The sequence below is a fragment of the Hypanus sabinus genome, chromosome 9, assembly GCF_030144855.1.
Source record: "Hypanus sabinus isolate sHypSab1 chromosome 9, sHypSab1.hap1, whole genome shotgun sequence".
NCBI classification, from domain to species: Eukaryota; Metazoa; Chordata; class Chondrichthyes; order Myliobatiformes; family Dasyatidae; genus Hypanus; species Hypanus sabinus.
The window spans coordinates 148,212,495-148,233,603 of NC_082714.1; the positions used below are offsets into that span (position 1 = coordinate 148,212,495).

Here is a 21,109-nt window from a genome sequence, read left to right on the forward strand (position 1 = left end):
CCAACCTTTTAACTGACTCCAAGATCAATCCAATCATAAGACCATAAAATATAGGAGCAGAGTTAGGCCATTTGGCCCATTGAGCCTGTTCTGCCATTTCATTATGGTTGATTCATTTTTCCTCTCACCCTCAATCTCTTGCCTTCTCCCCATATCCCTTTGTGCCCTGACCAATCAAGAATCTATCAAACTCTGCCTTAAAGATACATAAATACTTGACTTCCACAAATGCCCATAGCAAAGAATTCCACAGAATCACCACTCTCTGGCTAAAGAAATTCTTCCTCATCATTCTTAAAGGACGCCCCTCTTTTCTGAGGCTGTGTCCTCTGGTCTTGCACACTTCTGCCATAGGAAACATCCGCTCCTCATCCTGTCTATCGAGGTCTTTAAATCCTTCCCTCCCACATAGCCGTCCATTTTTCTATCATCCATGTGCCCATCTAAGAGTCTCATAAATATCCCTATCTGCCTCTACCACTCCCCCAGCAATGCATTTCACACACTCACCACTTACTGCGTAAAAAAAAAGCACCCGCCTCTGAAACCACCCCCCCTCCCCACAAACTTCCCTCCAATCACCTTAAAACTATGCCCCTGTGTATTAGCCATTTCCACCCTGGGAAAAAGTCTCTGGCTGTCCATTTGATCTATGCCTCATATCATCTTGTACACATATCAAGTTACCTTTCATCATCCTTCACTCCAGAGAGGAAAGCCCTAGCACAGTCAACCTATCCTCATAAGATATGCTCTCTAATCCAGGCAGCACGCTGGTACGTCTCCTCTGCACCCTCTCTTTAAAGCTTTCACATCCTTCCTATGATGAGACCAGAAATGAAGACTTGTTTGTTCAATACCATTAGAAGTCTAGTTTGGATTCAGTGCCTTTGAAAACAAAGAACTTCTCCCTTCCTTTGAGAGTGTTTAAACAAACTGTAATGGGTTTATTCACAAAGTGTGGCTTTAGACCCAGGGTTCCCAACCTGGGGTACACGGACTCCTCAGTTAATGGTTGGGGTCCATAATGTAAAAAAGTTTGGGAACCCCTGCTTTAGACCCTCTCTGTAATTTAGAGTGGGGTGGAGTTGTGTCAAACACTAATCCTTCACTTGTGCTCAGCAGTTTAGCATTGGAGAGAAATGTGTGGAGTGCAAGTGCTTGTTCTGTGGTTTATAAGGAAGAGAGGAGCAGTATTTCAAGAATGAAAGGCAGGTTAAGCCATGCATTTTGATAAACAATCTCATCAATTTCATCAACTTTGCCTTCAACTTCCATTCTGCCCTTAAATTCACTTGGTCCATTTCTGAAACATCCCTCCCCTTTCTCAACCTGTCTACCGATATCTTTTATAAACCTACAGACTTCCACAGCTATCTTGACTATACCTCTTCCCGTTCTGTCTCCTGATCATTGGAGACCCAAGTCACGCCAACCACAAACTGTTCCAGTTGCTACCATCCAGGAAACGGTACCACAGCATAAAAGCCAGGAGCAACAAGCTCTGGGACAGCTTCTTCCACCAGGCCATCAAATTGATTAATTCATGCTGTCACAACTGTATTTCTATGTTATATTGACTATCTTGTACATGAAATTTATTATAATTTACTATACATTTAGACGGAGACATAACGTAAAGATTTTTACTCCTTTATATGAAGGATGTAAGTAATAAAGTCAATTCAATTCAATTCTGTAAAAATGCTATTCCCTTTTCTCAGTTCCTTTGGCTCCAAGCATCTGTTCCCACGGTGAGGCTTTCCTTTCCAGGACATCAGAGATGTCCTCCTCTTTCAAGGAGTGGAGTTTCCCTTCCTCCACCATTGATCCTGCCCTCACCCCTATCTCTCCTTGTGGTGAACTACGTGTGCCTGTCTGGACATGCCCCTGCTGACGGCTCCTGTGGCTCCTCCCACCTCTGTATAAAGGCGATCTGAGGCCTATGCTCTCTCTCAGTCTCCAGGACGTAGTATGATGGACACTCACTCCTGGTTCCTTCTTCCAGTCAATAAAAGCCGATATCTCGCCTTACGTCTCAGAGTGAGTTATTGATGGTGCATCACTCCTATTTTCTAAACATCCGTCCTCACCCCATCTTACCATCACCTTAACAAGGATAGAGTGCCTTTTGTCCTCACCTCTCACCCCAGTACCTCTACATCCAGCACGCCATTCTCCGCAACTTCTACCATCTTTAATGGGAACCTACCACCAAATACATCTTTACCTTCCCACCCCCCTTCACTTTTCACAGGGATTGTTCTGCCCTCCACCCCTCCCCCATGATTTCCTCATCAATTCATCCCTCACCACTATTCTCCATCCTGGCACTTATCCCTGCAAGTGGAAGAAATGCTACACCTGCTTCTTCACCTCCTCCCTCACCCCCAGTCAGGGCCCCAAACAGTCCTTCCAAGATTGCACCTGTGAATCAGTTGGGTCATCTATTGTATTGGTGCTCCCAATGTGGTTGGTGTGACTCAATGTAAGATGGGGGACCATTTTGTCGAGCACCTTTGATTCATCCGCAGGAAGCAGGATTTCCTGCTGGCCAACCATTTTAAATCTGGTCGCCATTCCCATTTTAACATGTTGGTCCCCAGCCTCCTCTACTCCACAACGAGGCCACCCGCCGGTTGCAGGAGCAACACCTCATATTCTGTCTGGGTAGCCTCCAACCTGATGGCATGAACATCAATTTCTCTGACTTCCAGCAATTTTTTTCCCTTCCCCTTCCCCTGCTCTCTTCTTCAATTCCTCTCTCTGGCCCCTCCCTTCAGCAATTCATATCGACGGGTTTACTATACACCGTCAGGATAGATCTATAGAGTCTCTCAAAAGCAGGGGTGGAGATGCCTCATGATCAACTCTTCTTGGTGCACAATTATATCAGTGCTGTCCCAATTCTGCTCAGTAGACCTGGAATATTTAGCAGTTATTATTTCTGTTTGTGCGTGATTTTTAATCTATTCAATATACATATACTGGAATTGATTTACTTATTATTATTTTATTTTGTTTCTTTTCTTCTATATTATGTATTGTATTGAACTGCTGCTGCTGAGTTAACAAATTTCACGACACATCCCAGTGATAGTAAATCTGATTCTCATTCTCTTACCTCTACTCTTCCCCTCACCTGCCTGTTACCCCTCCCCCCATGTCCCTCTTCTTCTTATTTCTCTCAATGTCCACTCTCCTCTCATATGAGTTTCCTTCTCCAGCTCTTTACCTTTTCCACCTATCACCTCCCAGCTTCTCACTTCACCCCCACCTGACTGGCCTCACCTATCAACTTCTAACTTATACTCCTTCCCTCCCCCCCCCCCCCCCAACCTTCTTATTCTGGCTTCTTCCCCCATCCTTTCCGGTCCTGATGAAGGGTCTCAAACCAAAATGTCAACTATTCATTCATTTCCATAGATGCTGCCAGACCTGCTGAGCTCCTCCAGCATTTTGTGGGTGTTGCTCTGGATTTTCAGCGTCTGTGGAAATCTCTTGTGTTTCTGATAAACAAAGCATAGGATTGTTGTGGAAAATAAGAGCTGAGAAGACCCCCGTATAGAAGTTGAATTATGTTTCCGATAATTAAGGTATAATTGCATTTGACGTCAGGTGAAATTTCTTTTTGCACAGAGTAACTTCAGGCATGCACAAACACATAACCCTGTGTCGAGAGAAGAAATGATGATGGTGTTGGCCAGCCTGGGTGACCTGCAGATCCGAGCCCTTCACTCCCAATTGGCCAAGCTTGTCGCGCTGCGGAACGTAATCCTCGAGCAAGCTTCTGATTTTGGAGATGGAGATGCCGCCAGCAACGTGGAAATCTGTCTCTGCCCGGCTAATTATGTAGGGGATTCCTGTCAGGTATGAAGGATTCTTCTTGTGTGCGGTCACTGCTGTGTGAATTCCTTGTAGGTGGGAAATTAATCATTCATGTCTTGGAAAGTTGGGCTGTGTGGCTAATTTTTTTTTTAAACTTGCAAATGACCTTCCTTCAGGTGTAGAATACTGGTGGTAGCACAGGTATAGACTGGACCAAAAGGAAAAAGAGGCCTTGGCCCAGTGAGTTTGTAATGACTCCAGGTGAGAACAGGTCTAGCTGACTCCATTCCTGCATCCTCTGTACTTCACTTTCCATTCAGTCAGTCTGCTTCCATTTAGCTCAACTGCGTGCTTCATGAAACAATTTTACCTCACTAGTTTTGGTTCCTTTGCAGATTGCCCTGGTTCTTTTGTCTCCTAGTTCTTGACCTCTCTGCCAACAAGTGCAACAGCGGCTGAGAGATCCTTTGCAGAGTTACGTTCTTTTCCAGAGTGGAATCTTTTCTGACAACCTGTCAGGGTAAAATCTCTAGGACTCTAGGAAAGAACTGTAGCCCGGATGAAGGGTCTCAGCCCAAAACATCTCCTGTTCATTTCCCTCCATAGATGATGCCTGACCTGATGAGTTCCTCCAGCATTTTGTGTGTGTTGCTCAGGATTTCCACTTTCTGCAGAATCTCTCGTGAAGTCAGTTGATGGGTTCTTTATGGTATTAACACAGGCGGATTGAACCAAATGGCCTCCATTTACATTGTTAGATTTATATCAGATATTCTCATCATAGAACATAGCACAGTACAGCACAGTATCGGCCCTTTAGCCCACAATGTTGTGCCGACCCTTAAACCCTGCCTCTCATATAACCCTCAGACCTTAAATTCCTCCACATACCTGTCTAGTAGTCACTTAAATTTCTCTAGCGTATCTGCCTCCACCACTGACTCAGGCAGTGCATTCCACACACCAACCACTCTCTGAGTATAAAATCTTCCTCTAATATCCCCCTTGAACTTCCCACCCCTTACCTTAAAGCCATGTCCTCTTGTACTGAGCAGTGGTGCCCTGGGGAAGAGGTGCTGGCTGTCCACCCTATCTGTTCCTGTTAATATCTTGTACACCTCTATCATGTCTCCCCTCACCCTCCTGCTCTCCAAAGAGTAGTTCCCTTAATCTCTGATCATAATGCATTTTCTCTAAACCAGGCAGCATCCTGGTAAATCTCCTCTGTACCCTTTCCAATGCTTCCGCATCCTTCCTATAGTGAGGCAACCAGAACTGGACACAATACTCCAAGTGTGGCCAAACCAGAGTTTTATAGAGCTGCATCATTACATCGCGACTCTTAAACTCTATCCCTCGACTTATGAAAGCTAACACCCCATCATCAGTGGCCTGTTGCCGTCCAGAGGGCGTTTTTACAGATTTCCGTCCCCAGAAGAGAATTAACACAGCAGGGGTCTGGGGAATCTATAGCATTTACCTCATTGTCCCTAATGGACAGCTGATACTGTAGGGCTCAAGTGTATTTTATATCAGGAATACAAATTTTGAAATACTTATCCTAAAGGACAGGAAGGAGAAATATCAAAGTCAAAATGAAATTGCCCAGGATAATGGGCCACCTTGTGTGGAGATTTGAGTTTATTTATGTAGAGATGCGGTGTAGAATAGGTTCTTCCCACCCCGCAAGACATAATGTTAGCAGTTCCTAATCCTAGCGCAGTCGCGAAACAATGTGCCATGATCAATTATCTTACAACGCGCTGCATCTTTGGACTGTTGGGTGGAAACCCACGGCAGGAATTGAAACGGAGTCACCCGAACTCTAAAGAGTTTTGCTGACCGCTGTTCTACCATGCTGTCCTAAAGGAGGACGTTGGAATTGAACTCTGACACCCCGAGCTTCAAGAGTGCAAATTGCTGCAAACTTTTCTCGGATGGAGCTGGTAGAAAAAGAACCAGTTAACCCTTCGTCTGAACTGGGGAAGAGGGGAAAAAAACAGCTTTGATTTTCATAATTTGCAAGTTATCGTTAGGAGCAGGGAGGACTTTTTTGCTTCTTGAGAAATTCTGTTACATCACAGCGAATCAGGGCCTGTGTCCCACATTGTACCTTAATCTATATCTCCTGACACAGTTACCTGACAAAAATTGCAGCGTTTTGAGGCAGCTGAGAATCATTGCATTTTTTATCAATTTGCTTTGGGTATTCTGTCATTTAATGGAGATTGCTGCTGTTAACACCAGTTTCATTAACAAGACTGCGACTGGTGCTGATGCTCGAACTGAATTTAATTTTGCCACTGTAGTACAGGTATGACTATCTGGAAGACTGAGGAAAACTAAGTGTTCCAAACACTGAATACTTTTCCTTTCTTTGTCCCCGAAAGGACTGCGCACCAGGTTATTATCGGGACACAAAGGGCCTTTTCCTGGGGAAATGCGTGCCCTGTAATTGCAATGGCCATTCTGACCAGTGTCTTGATGGATCTGGAATATGTATAGTAAGTGTATTTCACTTGTTTTGCAGTTTATTAAATTATATTGAATTAAGAACTTCCTTTATAAAAGAAACAAATAAGGAGCATCAGAAGCTGAGGGGAAACTTGAGAAAAGTGTTTAAAACTATGAGGGGCTGAGATAGATGATGGAGTCTTTCTCAGAGTGGAAATGTCAAATTCTAGAGGGCACAAGTTTAAGGTGATAAGGGGGTAAGTTTAAAGGAGATTTGCGATGCATTTTTTTACACAGTGGTGTGTGCCTGGAATGTGCTCCCTGGAGAACTGAGAACACTTAAGAGACATGTATGCAAGTAGGGAATAGAGCAGGGGTTCCCAGCTGTTTTCACGTCTTGGACCAAGACCACTAAGCAAGGGGTCTGAGTACCCCAGGCTAGGAGCCCCTGCAATAGAGGGATGTGGACTCTGTGCACCTAAATGGGATAGGTTTAGATTGGTATCGTGGCCGATGCAGGCATGATATGTGCTGTACTGCTCTGTGTTCTATAAAAACACTCAACTCTTCAGGCAGCATTTATGATCAGAGAAACAGTTAACTTTTCAGCTTGGCGATATTTCTTGAAAATTCAAAGTGTTGGTAATGTGCCAGGCTTTCGAGAAGGAAAAGGATCAAAAGGGGAAGATCAGTGTTGGGTGAAGGGCCAGACTGGTTAAAGAAAGGAATGGAATGGATACAATGGCAGGGTGGTTTAAGTAGCAAGTAAAGATAACAGTAGCTGGGTACAAGGAAGATCTTAATAGCAACAGCAAAACTATTGCAACCTGTGTTGGTTGCAGATTGACATTATTTATTGCTGAGATACAGTGTAGAATTGGCCCTTCCAGCCCTTCGCGTTGTGCCATCCAGCAATCCCCTGATTCAATCCAAGCTTAATCATAGGACAATTAACAATGACCAGTCAACCTACCGACCGGTCTGTCTTTGAACTGTGGGAGGAAACCGGAGCACCCGGAGGAAACCCACGCAGTCACAGGGAGAACGTACAAACTCCTTACAGGCAGCAGCAGGAAGTGAACCGATGTCTCTGGTATTGTAAAGTGTTGTACTAACCACGAAGCTGCCATGCCGCCCCTAAATTATTGCAAACTGGGATATGTGGTTTATTGATTTTATGGGAGAAATCCCAAAATTTACCTATGTTTTGTTGCTATGGAATTAAATGAATGAGAGGTAGTTTCACTTAAAAACTGACAGTTTTAATTTTACTAATATGTTGGTATGTTTATTGAATTATGCTTGCATTTAGAAAAGGTTTGTAGATGCAACATTGCTTTTCCATCTTTTGAAAATGAATCAGAAATCAGTGAGATCCCCAACATTACCCAGTGTAAGTTTCAATATCAGACAGTGAGGCTGAGCTTGATGTGCAGTTTCAGACAAATGCACACTGGGATTTCTGGGCTTCACAACACTGGTAGTACTGCAGCACCAGCCACTTACACACTGAGTGAAGGGCATAGTCGTTAACTGGTGAGCCACGGTGATTAATTCTTTCTTTACTCGGCTACACTTGAGCACAAGCGCTTCCTGCAGTGCTGGAGCCTTGGTTCCTTCTCATTTGCCAGCCTGCGAATAATATTAATGATCAAAAATGGCTTCCAATTTACAGCACCGGTGACTTGGGTTCAATTCCGCTGCTGTCTATAAGGAGTTTGTATAGTCTCCCTGTAAATGGATTTCCGCCGGGTACTTCGGTCCCACGTTCCAAAGACATATGGGTTAGTGGGTTCATTGGTCGTATGGGTGTAATTGAACAATGCGGACTTGTTGGGTTGGAAAGGCTGTATCTCTAAATGTTAGTGGAGCGAGTTAGCCAGCCACGTGTTTAATTATAAAACTTTTCTTCACAGAACTGCCAACATAACACAGAGGGAGACAGCTGTGAGCGCTGTAAGGCCGGTTTGGTTCCTAGCACCACTCTTCAGGCAGCTTCTGTCTGTATACAGTGTCCATGTCCCCTCAGTGTTTCTTCTAACAAGTACGTATACCTGGACCACCAGATCCATCGTTTACTGATCAGACCACAACAGGTGGTGGTCTTTAAAATGAACTTGGTCTTAAATTGTTGATCCTTAATGTTTATTTTCATAACTTTTCACTGTTCTTGACTTTGTTCGCAGCTTTGCAAAGGACTGTGTTCAACGTGGAAGCCATTTGCAGTGTCTCTGTAAACCAGGGTATGCTGGCTTAAATTGTGAAAGGTCAGTGGCGTGAGCGGCCGTGCATTATTAATGTGCGTAATGTCATGCAGTGTCGACCATGGCAGTCAGTGTCGCTGATATATCTGATTCTTTAAAATGGGATCGGTTGCAATAGCTGAACTTAGGCATAATAAGAAAAAAAGCAGCACACAAAATGCAGGAGGAACTCAGCAGGTCTGGCAGCATCCATGGAAACGAATAAACAGTCAACGTTTCAGGATGAGAACCTTCATCAGGACTGAAAAGGATTCTGATAGGAGAGGAGAGTGGGCCTTAGGAGAAAGGGAAGAAGGAGGGGACCCGGGGAAGTGGTAGGCAAGTGAGAAGAGTGTGGAATAGAAGAGGGAGGAGGGAAGGGAAAACATCTTTTACCGGAAGGAGAGATCGGTATGCATGCCATCAGGTTGGAGGCTAGCCAATCGGAGTATAATGCGTTGCTCCTCCACCCTGAGGATGGCGTCATCTTGACACAAAAGGAGCCATAGACCGACATGACAGAATGGGAATTAAAATGTTTGTCCCCCAGAAAGTTCCGCTCTTGGTGGATGGAGCAGAGATGCTCAGAAAACCTTACAACCACTTTCTCTGTAAGGGTAGCCAATAAACCCAGGGTGCCCATGAAACTGGGTCAGCAGATCTGTGCAGCAGGAGGTTGTTCAAGGAATACAACTACAGCGTACTAAAGCCTGTTGGATTGGACTTTGCAATCCCAATCTATACTTAGGCCTGATTAGTCAAGTATAATAATTCTCAAAAGACAGCCAGTTGTGAAGATAAGAAATAGGAGAGAAAATTAAAAAATTCAGGAACTTGGGAGTCCTTGAGCAGGATTCCCTAAAGGTTAATTTGCAGGTTAATTCGGTGCTGTGGAAGGCGAAAGCAATGTTAACGTTCATCTTGAGACAGCTGGAGTATAAAGTAAGGATGTAATGTTCAGGCTTTATAAGGCACCTGGGAGACCTCACTTGGAGTACTGTGAGCAGTTTTGAGCCCCTTATTTAAGAGAGAATGTGCTGACATTAGAGAGGGTTCAGAGGAGGTTCATGAGACTGACTCCAGGAAAGAAAGATTGTCATATGAGGAAGAGTTGATTCCTTTAGGCTATTACTCGCTGGAATTTAGAAGAATGAGGAGGGATGTCCTTGTAACCTATTGAATATTGAAAGGCCTGGATAGAGTGGATGAGGAGAGGATGTTTCCTATAGTGGGGGGGAGTCCAGCTTCGTCAGCTTGGGTGGGAATCTGTGGAATTCATTGCCACAGGCAGTTGTGGAGCCCAAGTCGGCGGTCAGGGATGAAGGGGTACGGGAAGAAGGCAGGAGATTGGGGCTGAAATGGAAATGAATCAGCCATGATTAAACGGTAGTGGGGAATCAGTGGGCCAAATGATCTAATTCCACTCCTATGTCTTATGGTTTTATGGTACATAGGCTATGGATGGCTGTTGCTTCATAACCACGGTGAACAACTGGCATCTCTGGAGATGACTCTCCTAACCTCCTGAATCTGTGTGTATTGTGCTTACTAAGCCACACTATCCATATCATTAAAGGTCCATGGCAAGGAAGCTATTGAGCAATCCTGTGCCCACCTTGGACTGATCAAATCGTGCTTTCACCTGCAGTATAATCTAGATCCTTGCATAATTTCCTCTTATGACTATAAACTTGCATGGATTTTTAAAAAAAAAATGATTCTAACCATTTCTGCCTTGTCCTTTATTGTGAAGGTGTGCTCCAGGCTACTATGGAAACCCAACGGTTTTGGGAAGCCATTGTCAGCCGTGCAGTTGTAATGGCAACACAGACTCCAACATGCTCTTCAGTAATTGCGATTCGCTGACGGGGGTTTGTCTGGGGTGCATGCACAACACTGCTGGGCCTCACTGTGAGCACTGTGCCCCAGGTTTCTATGGCGACGCGCTGATCAGCAATAACTGTGCACGTAAGTTTAGTGCTTCATTATATTTCCCACATAGAATTCCATCCAGAGAATGATTTTGTTTCACGTTCAGCCTAATTCAGTTCTAAATTACAATACTTGTTTGAGGAATACATTAAATTTGATGCAATTATATTCTGAGAAAATAAGTATAATTCGTTTCTGTCACAAGACAGGTAATTTCCTCTCTTTCCATCCCTCCCTACTTCCACCTCTCTTTCCTAGTCAGAGGTTTAAGCAGATGTCCCAACCCAGGAAAATACCCTACCCTACAACCATCAGGCTCCTTAACTGGAGTGGATAATTTCACTCACCTCAACTCTGAACTGATCCAAAGCATTTTGACTCTGAACTGATTCTACAACCTATTGACTGTCAAGAACTCTACAACTCACGTTCTCAGTAATATTTATTTTTCTTATTTGCACTATTTGTTTTCTTTTGCACATTCATTTTACTTTATGTATGAATGTGTTGCTTGGATTTCCAGCATCTGCAGATTTTCTCCTGTTTACTTTGTGCATAGATTTTTACATAAATCATTTATCTTCCTGTAAGCGCCTTTAAGACAATGTATCTCAGTGTATATGGTGACATATATGTACTTACAATAATAAATTTACTTTGAAACTTTGAATAGTGGTCCTGCCCTAACCCATACCTGATGGAAAATCTGCCCCAGAGGAAAATTCAGCTCAAAGTCTGCAATCACAAATAGTGCTAATTATGTAAGCAAAATTACAGGCTCTCAGTGGCAGATGTAACTACTTGTTTTGTGAGTTAAGTGCCTTGTACAAAACCCATTATTTGCTGTCTCTTGTGTGTTTGTGTATCTGCAATTGCCACAGACCAGAACTAAGGATCTCTGACACTCACACTTCTTCAGCTTTTGTACTTGGCCATCAATCTGCAGATTTATATCCTTTGCTCTTAGTTAGCTGATTGTTTTCCTGGCTGCCCTTGGCTTAAACTTCCTGCCCTAACTAGACTGAGGAGTCTATCCGATTTATTTTTTTTGAAAAGGACTTAAAATATCAAATGTGCTCAATCCTTTGGAGTCTGCTTTTGAATAGCAAGTCAGTAATGACATAAATCAGGTTTACAGAAACTAATTTTGAAAGGCTGTCACTGAGTGACAAATCCTTTCAATTTCATGCTGAATTCTGTATTTTCTTTCCAACCTAATCTCCCTTGAATGTGGCCCAAAAAAAAATGTGTTCCTGGCCTTTAACTCTCCTCCTCCTCCTCCAGCTCTCCAAAATACATCCTCTGAGTCTACACTGAGGGCTTGCTGACACAAAGTGGGGTTCCTGCCGTGTCTCTCCAACCTGTTTTAAGATGATTGTCGGCATCATTTGCACACAGCTGGGAACAATTTGGATAAACTCGTTCCTCTTTTTCTTTCAACAACTATTCCTGGCTCTGCTGTATTTTCTGTCATCTCCAGGAATTAGATGAGTTTCTTCTGTGGATTGGTATTGCCTGCAGGCTGTCAGATATATAAGCCCCGTGGGAGAACAGTTTAGCCATTCAACCACCGTCCCATTTCCACCAACCACCTCAATCATTGGTGATTTGTGTAGCATTCTGCTCAGTCCCTGTTGCTAGTTCTACTGCGCAAGACCTTTTGAACATATCCTGTTAGACGTTCTATGGAAATCGAGGTTCAATAATTATTATCATATTCAGCTTCTCTTCCTTAAAAGTACTGGAGAAAATGAAACCAGAGTATGAAGTATCTTTAATGTACACATGACATCCCAAGACATTTTACAGTCAATTAATCAATTTGAAGTGCAATTATAGGTATTTTGTGAAAAGATACAAGAGCAGTTTGCTGGCAGCATGTCCCATAAATAATTACTTCATTCCTCCTGGGTGAGGTTTATCAAGGGTAAATGTCAACCAGAACATTAGAAGGAACTTCATTTTGGTCCTCAATAGTTTCTATCCATCTGAGCAGAGAAGCAGCCCTTAATTCATCAAGATGTATGCCCAACCTTTGAGCACACTCACGTGGAGAGCTGCCACAGGAAAGCAGCACCCATCATTAAAGAGCACCACCATTTCAGCCTTGTCCTCTTCTTGCTGCCAGCATTGGGCAGGAGAAAAAGAAGCCTTTGGTTGCTCGCCACCAGGTTCAGGACCAGTTATACCTTGCAACATCAGGCATTGATAGCTTCACTCAGCATCACTCTGAACGGATCCTGTGATCAACAGGCTCACTTTTTAAAGACCTTTTACAACTCGTGTTCTCAATTTTATTTTTAATTTTCATAGTTTCATTTTGCACTTTAGTTGTTTAGCAACATTTGTACGTCCATGCAGTTTTTCATAAAATCCTATTCCTTTTATTTCCTGCGAATGCCCACAAGAAAATGAATCTCAAAGTAGTATCTAGTAACCTAAATGCTAAATTTACTTTGAACTTCGAACTCAACTTGATCCCAAAGCTTCCTGATTCTGATGATACGATCACTAAATCACGAATGGATTATGAGTTAGGTGTAAATTAAACATGGTCTTTTGCCATATTATTTGCACTGGAATATACGCAACCTAGTCTACATATTCATCCACATTCGACAACCCTACAGTGGCAATAGCCACATGTACTCTTCCTGAACTTGGTGGCGTGGGAGGTAGAGCCCCTGTACCTTTTTCCCCACTGATAGCAGCGAGAAGAGAACTCTGCCTCTGAAATCCACAAGGAGCATTGCCACAAAGAAGCAGCATCCATTATTAAGGACCCCGGCGCCAAGGCCATGCTCTCTTCTCACTGCTATCATTGGGGAAAAGGTACAGGAGCTTTACCTGTCACGCCACCAAGTTCAGGTACAGTTATTACTCTTCAACCATCAGGCTCTTGAATCAGCATGGATAACTTCATTCGCCATAACACTGACCTCATCACTGAACACAGCCTATGGACTCACTTTCAAGGACTTCCACAACTCATTTTCTCAGTGTTATTTCTCTACTTACTTATTATTATCATTACTTTTTTTTGTGTTTGTACAATTTGTCTTCTTTTGCACATTAATTGTCAGTCTTTGCCTGTAGTCCATTGATTCTATTTTTATTAGTGAGTTTTATTGTGAAGGCTGCAAGTAAATGAACTTTGGGACAGTGTACAGTGATTATATATGTTCTTTTACAATAAACTTACTTAGATCCTTGAATTTTGCAATTCATTCCAATGAAGTCAATGGAATGAATGTTGATGTTGAGTGCAGCCCCATTTGTTTAGCGCTCACAACCAGGGATGAATTTTTAGTCCTTTCAATTGGACTTCAGACTATGTCGCACTTTGTCTTTAGTACATAAAACCGCAAGTTTTTTTTCATTGCCTTTCTCATGTTGTGAATTCCCAGCATGCAGCTGTTCACCCTGTGGTACCGAGTCTTGCGATGACCGCACTGGTGAGTGTCGATGTAAACCTGGGGTGACAGGAGCACAGTGTGACCGCTGTGAGGTAAGCAATGTCCGGGCAGAGCTATTGCCTATTCTGAAAGAACAGCTCACTGCCATTGTTAGAGTCTTTCTGTGCTGTGCTCTTGGCAATCAGTCCTCATTAGCGATGTCATTAAACTGGAAAAGGTGCACAGGGATTTAAACAGATATAACTGGGTCTGGAGGGCTTTGGAAGGAAGGAGAGTTTAGATAGGCTGGGGCAATTTTACCTAGTTCTTCGGAATCTGAGAGGTGACCTTATGGAGATTTATAACATCACGAGAGACATTGATACTGTCTTTTCCCCACAGTAGGGAACAGGTTTAGATTGAGAGGGAAGATTTAAGATTAACCCAAGTAGTTATGTTTTCACATAGAGGGGTACATGTATTGAAGGAGCTGACAGAGCAAATTTATAGACCAGTACAATTATGATATGGTAATTAAGACATTTTGGATAGGTACAGTAATGTGCAAAAGGCTTGGGCACATGTATATAGCTAGGGTGTTTTAAGACCTTTGCACAGTACTGAAGCACTGTAGTAATTTTATGTATTGCATTGTACTGCTGCAAAAAAAAAACAAATTTCATGACATGTGAGTAATGATAGACCTGATTATGATATGGACCTCTGTTAGAATCGTAGAAAAGTACAGCACAGAAACAGGTCCTTCAGCCCATCTAATCTGTGACGAACCATTTAAACTGCCTAGTTCCATTGGCCTGTACTCAGACCATAATCTTTTACACCTCTACTATCCATGTACCTGTCCAAACTTGTTGTAAACAGTGGAATCGAGCTCACATGCACCACTTGCGTTGGCAGCTCATTTCACGCTCCCACAGCCCTCTGAATGAAGAAGTTTGCCTTCATGTTCCACTTAAGTATTTCACCTTTCACCCTTAACACATGACCTTTACTTGTAGTCCCACCCAACCTCAGTGGAAAAAGCCTTTACCCTCTATCAAATCTCCCTTCAATCTTCTATGTTCCAAGGAATAAAGTCCTAACCAATTCAATCTTTCTTTATAACCCAACTCCTCCAGACCCAGCAACATCCTTGTAAATTTTCTCTATTGTGGACTGAGAATGGGAAGGGGGCCGGCAGATGGGAATCGTGGTTGAGAAAAGGGAGAGGGAGCAGGAAGCACCAGAGAGACTTTCTGTAATGATCAATAAACCAATTATTTGGAATCAAATGACCTTGCCTGGTGTCTCAGGACTGAGTGTGTCAGCGCATACACCACCACCCCCCTCCGCCATTCCCAGCATCCATTGCTCCTGCCATATTTTCAAACACTCTCTCCGCTCCACATTGACCAATCTAGTACTGTACAAAAGTCGTAGGCATCCTAGCTGTATATACAGTTGCAAGAAAAAGTTTGTGAACCCTGGTTTTCTGCATTAATTACTCATAAAACGTGGCCTCATCATCATCTGCCACAATAATGGACAAACACAATCTGCCTAAACTAATAACACACAAACAATTGTACTACTTCCCTTCAATACTGAGTACACTATTTAAACAATCACAGTCCAGTTTCAAAAAAGTTTGTGAACCTCTGAGGTAATGCCTTCTTTGAAAGTTATTTGGAGTCAGCTGTTCGAATCAATGAATGCTGAAGGAAGTGAAAAGAACCCAAGGGTAACAGCAAAAGACCTGCAGAAGTCTCGAGAACTTGCTAAAGTCTCTGTTCACGTGTTCACTATATAATAAAAAACACTGAAGAATGGTCTTCATGGAAGGACACCATGGAGGAAACCACTGCTCTCCAAAAAAAATCTTAAGTTTGCAGAAGACCACCCAGATGTTCCACAATGTTTCTGGGACAATGTTCTGTGGACAGATGAGACAGAAATTGAACTCTTTGGCAGAAATGCACTCTGCTATGTTTGGAGGATAAAGGGCACTGCACACCAACACCAAAACCTCATCGCAACTGTGAATCACGGTGGAAGGAGCATCGTGGTTTGGGGCTGCTTTGCTGCCTCAGGGCCTGGACAGTGTGCAGTCGTTGAGGGAACAATGAATTCAAAATTGTATCAGAACAAGTCAGGATAGCAGTCCATCACCTGAAGCTTAATAGAAGTTGGATGATGCAACAAGGTAATAATCTGAAACACAAGAGTAAATCAATAACAATTGTTTAAAAAGCAGAAAATTCATGTTTTGAAATGGCCAAGTCAGAGTCCAGACCTTAACCCAGTTGAGATGCTGTTGCATGACCTGAGGACGGCTGTTCAGATAAGGTATACCAGAAATGTTGATAAACTGAAACAGTTTTCTGTGGAGGAATTATCTAAAATTCCTCATCGCTGTTGTGCAAGTCTAATCAACGGCTACAGGAAATGTTTGGTAGCGGTTATAGCTGCTAAAGGAGCTTCTAAAAAGTTATTAAATGCAAGGGTTCACATACTTTTTGCAGCCTGGCCTGTACATGATTAAACTATGTGTTCAATGGAGACATGAAAAGTCCAATTATTTGCATGCTATTAGTTTAGGCAGATTGTGTTTGTCTATTATCATGACTTAGATAAAAATCAGACCACACTTTATGAGTAATTAATGCAGAAAAAACAGATAATTGGAAAGGGTTCACAAACTTCTTGTAACTGTATGTGCCTAAAACTTTTGCACAGTACTGTACATGGATTGGAAAGGTTTACAGCAATGTGAGCAAATGGACTAGTTTGATTAGGCAATTTGGTCAGTATGGGTGAGTTGAATTGAATTGTCTGCTTTTTTTTTACTCAACTTCGTTTAGCCTGGAACCAGAAATGACTCAAGAAAAGGCTTGGCTTGGAAGCCATTTCCCTCCTTACTGAGCCAGGAGAGAGTTGATGGTCAGGCAATTTGTCTGTGTTTTTCCTTCTTCCTGGGAAAAAAAGTCAGGAACTCACTGAAGCCTTCAACCCAATGCAGCGAGTAATTTAGTGAAGACCGATGGTTGATTTGCTTGAATTCTGGGATGTGTAATACCCTCACACATCAGTTTCTTCTGCATGCATGTTTCCAAGCCTGCTTTCTCACACAGTTTTCCTTTATAGGCTGGACTTTATGGCTATGACAGCTGTGCTGGTTGCCAGAGATGTTCCTGCGACGTGGCTTCCCAGAACGAAATGTGCGACTCCCAGAGCGGCCAGTGCCCCTGCCTGCCGGGCGTAACTGGACGTCAGTGTCAGCAGTGTTTGCCGGGGTACTGGAGCTACAGCTCGAGTGGTTGCCGAAGTAAGTGGTGCAGTCAGAGGAGGCCGAGGAAGTCCAGTGTTTCATGCATTTATGTAAATTATCGCCTACTGTCGTACTCCTATCAGTCTGGGCTTTTTTAACTAAGTGTGCTGCAACGGGAACACTCGTTCTGTGCTATAACAGAGGAACTCGTCTCATTCCTCTGCAATCTACAAAAACACGTTGCTATTCCAAATTCTCCATTATTTTATCTATTTGCTCATTCTTGGCAGGCTGTCAAATTTAACAAGATTCTTAATGGTCACTGAGAGGCTGTTTTCTGTCCTTGGGGAGTTTTGAACAAGGGGACGCAGACTCCAAGCCCATGAGAGAGAGCACAGATAAGTGGCTCTCCTTTCTTCCTCCCCTCCACTCTCCAATCCCCCCACTCCCTGCTCCTTCCCCTCCCCAACTCCCTCTCCCCACCTCCCCGTCTCTTCTCCCCTCCCCACCTCCCCGTCTCTTCTCCCCTCCCCATCTCCCTCTCCCCACCTCCCTCTTCCTCCTCCTCCTCGCCTCTCCTCCCCTTCTCTCTTCCCCTTCCCTCCTCCCACTTGCCCCAAACCCCCTCTTCCCACCCTCCCTCTCACCACCCCTCTCTCCAATCACTCCTCTCTCTTGTCCCCACCCCTCCCTTTCCAACAGCCTTTTCGGGCTGAGATAGGAAGAGGTTTCTTTATGCAGACTGTGCTAGATCTTTGGCATTCTCCGTCCCACGGACCTGTAGATCCGGGCAGTATTTCTAACAATGATGTTCAGTGCCAGACCCTGTAATGTCGTCTCCTCATTGACAGCGTATGCTGGTATCACAAACGGCCCTGTCTCCCTAACCCACCCTGGAATTTGTGATTTCTGCTGCCTCCAGTTAAGCGATTTCAAGACAGTGAAGGAATAATGTGTCACAATTAAATCTTTTAGAAGCTTTGAATAAATTGTATTTGATTTTGATTTAGTGTGTAACTGCAACGGGGGGCCCTGTAACCCTCGTACCGGAGAGTGCGTGTGTAAAAATGGGCTGGCAGGCAGGCAGTGTGATACCTGTCTGCAGTTGTACGAGATCCCTGTCATTGACGGAGTCCATTCCATGAAGTGTGAACGTGAGTTGTCTTTCTTTCTCTTCAAGACTTCAACTTTGTTCCTCTGTACTCTTCAAACAGCACCGAGCAAAAGCAAACTGTTCTTCTGTTGCAGCTTGTGATAGTTGTGTCGTGGTTCTTCTGGAAGATCTGAACAAGACGGCTGCATTGTTGCTTGTCATCAGGTCCCAGCTTTCAAACGTGAGTGCCAGCTCCATGGCATGGAAGCGGATGAACGCTTTGAACGACAGCTTGGGGCAGCTTGCGGTGAGTGGAACCGTGATGGCCTATGTCTACGCCCCCGTGTAAATAGCGAAGAGACAATTGTGAAGAATTCATTTCACATTCTTGACAACTAGGAAGTTGTTTAGAGCAGGAGTTCCCAACCTAGGGTCCAGGGACCAGCTCAGCTGGGACTCGCAAGGTAGGCAGGGAATAGGTGGGCCAAAAGTCATGATTCCATGCTGTATTAGTCTATGATTAATACAGCCTATGTGGCACGGCCTAGTACCAGCAATCCAGGTTCAATTCCAGTCGCCGCCTGTTTGTATGTTCTCCCCTTGACCGCGTGGGTTTCCTCCCACAGTCCAAAGACGCACCGGTTGGTAGCTTAATTGGACGTTGTAAATTGTCCTGTGATTAGGCTTGGATTAAATCGGGGGATTGCTGGGCAGCAGGGCTCGGAGAGCCAGAAGGGCCTATTCCATGCTGCCAGACAATTCTATAACTCTCGTGGATTATCTCTGGAAATTCCTACTTCTAACCAATCTCCTGCATCAGCAAGCAGCTGAATCCTTGATACATTATTGTACCATTGCTCTTCCTAATGGGGATAACTGCCTGTCTAAAACTGTTCATCTTGAGATGCCGTGATCCTGTGTGAATAACCCATCCATCTTGGGAGCTTTCTGTGCATTGGGGGCCCTGTTGTCGTGAGTTTGCCACTTCAAAGGCTCTTAATTCATGGTTGTATGCTGCTGCTATTTGTCCAGGATAAGCTGAGCAGATATCGTGGGATTCAGGACCAAAACAAGGACCAGACTAACGAGCTGGAGACTGACAGCATGAACCTGACTCAGGACCTGGATGCGTTTGAAGAAAAGGCAAGAGACCTCTCTTGGCAAAGTCCTTTGGCACTGTGGCATTCTATTGCAGAGACCTTTTGCTGACCTCACTTCCCCTTCCCACCCTCCTCTCCAGGTCACCGTGGCAAACAAGAAGGCAACACAACTGGCAGAGAGTGTTGACGAAACCCACAGGCACGCTGCTGGGTTGCTTAATAACATCACAAGGCTCAGAACAACAATTCTAGGTAAATACCATTGATTCTGTTGAAATGTTAATAGTATAATTATTTGCTGAAATGCTCCTTACCAGACTAATGCTTACTTATGCTTGTTATTACTCTTGTCAACCATAACAGGACAACCTTGCTACTTCTCACTGCACGGTCACGTGGTTGTCTTCTATGTTTAATGATAGAGAAGGCTGAGCAAGAACTCTTTCTGTTCCCAGTTATCCTCTGGGTCCTCTCCTCCTCTCCTTTCTCCTGTTGTTCACTCTCCCCTCCTACAAGATTCTTTCTTATCCAGCCATTGACCTTTCCCACCCACCTGGCTGCAGCGTTCACCTTCCAGCTGGCCTCCTTCCCTTCCTCCCACCACCTTTTTGTTCTGGCCTTTCCCCCCTTCGTTCTCAGTCCTGGAGAAACGTCTCGGCCCAAAGTGTCGACTGTGAGCTCTTTTCCGTTGATGCTGCCTGACCTGCTGAGTTTCTCCAGCATTCTGTGTGCGCTGTTCCCAAAGATAATCTTCCTTTTAGCGTGGTATTTATGCATCAGCCAATTACAAAATCTGCCTTTTCATTCCTTTTCGGTGTGTGAGAGCACATGTGGTTAACTGCTTCCATGCATGCATGTCTGTGTGTGCCTGTACATGTCTGCATGTTGGCCAATGCCTTTGCCTTCAGATCCAAGTATCGCAGATAAACACAGCACGGAAACGAGTGCTGTGGCCCATCCAAGACCATGCCAACCATCAACCACTCATTTGCACAAATCTGACACGATTGTTTAATATAATTTCCAGTACACACTTGTAAAGGAAACTAAACATGAGAAAATCTGCAGATGCTGGAAATCCAGTGCAACACACACAAAATGCTGGAGGAACTCTTCAGGTCAGGCAGCAACTAGGGAAGTGGACACTTCAGACAGAAGCCCTTCACCAAGACTGGGAAACAAACTAATTGTTACTCCAGAGCAAAAAGAAACACAATCAAATAAATCAATATACATTTATACAATATACATTGATCTGTATGTACGTAAAGTGATGCCAGGCATAAAGTGACTCTCTCACAAAATGCCGGAGCAATCAGCAGCCCGGGCAGAATCTGTGGAAAAGAGTCAACAGACACTGAAGGGTCTCAGCCCAAAACATTGACTGCGTACCTTTTCCACAGATTCTGCCTGGCCTGCTGAGCTCCTCCAGCATTTTGTGTGCATTGCTTTGGATTTCCAGCATTTGCAGATCTTCTTGTGTGTAGGGCGATTCTGACAGGAAGTGCAAAAGCAGTGGTAGTTGGGGGCTATGGAGGGGTGGGTTAGTGGGTGGAGATGTTAATCAGCCTTTCTGCTTGGCGACAGTACCTCCCATTGTAATCCCATTGTTTATTCCCATCAGCTCAAATCTCTTCAGAAATTTTTAAAAAATGCTTTCTCAGGTAACGAAAGACTAGATGGGAAATAAAGGTAAATCACTGGCATTTTTTTAAAAGCTGCCTGGTCTAGTGGAAGAATTCCTGTGTTGATCATATGATTTGTAGTTTAATTTGTGTTTATGAAGAGTACTATGG

The 21,109-nt window shown here is 43.8% G+C and overlaps 1 protein-coding gene across 2 annotated transcripts in view; it reads left to right on the forward strand.

Moving 5' to 3' along the window:
* Positions 1 to 21,109, forward strand: part of lama5 (laminin, alpha 5) — a 333,519-nt gene that overhangs the window by 252,558 nt on the left and 59,852 nt on the right. For both annotated transcript variants that reach the window (XM_059980763.1, XM_059980765.1), the window contains exons 41-51: positions 3,640 to 3,870; positions 6,219 to 6,332; positions 8,199 to 8,326; positions 8,469 to 8,549; positions 10,279 to 10,493; positions 13,865 to 13,965; positions 16,997 to 17,177; positions 18,131 to 18,274; positions 18,369 to 18,520; positions 19,246 to 19,356; positions 19,454 to 19,565. In XM_059980763.1, the coding sequence (XP_059836746.1) occupies positions 3,640 to 3,870; positions 6,219 to 6,332; positions 8,199 to 8,326; positions 8,469 to 8,549; positions 10,279 to 10,493; positions 13,865 to 13,965; positions 16,997 to 17,177; positions 18,131 to 18,274; positions 18,369 to 18,520; positions 19,246 to 19,356; positions 19,454 to 19,565 (1,570 nt within the window). The remainder of the gene's footprint in view (positions 1 to 3,639; positions 3,871 to 6,218; positions 6,333 to 8,198; positions 8,327 to 8,468; positions 8,550 to 10,278; positions 10,494 to 13,864; positions 13,966 to 16,996; positions 17,178 to 18,130; positions 18,275 to 18,368; positions 18,521 to 19,245; positions 19,357 to 19,453; positions 19,566 to 21,109) is intronic.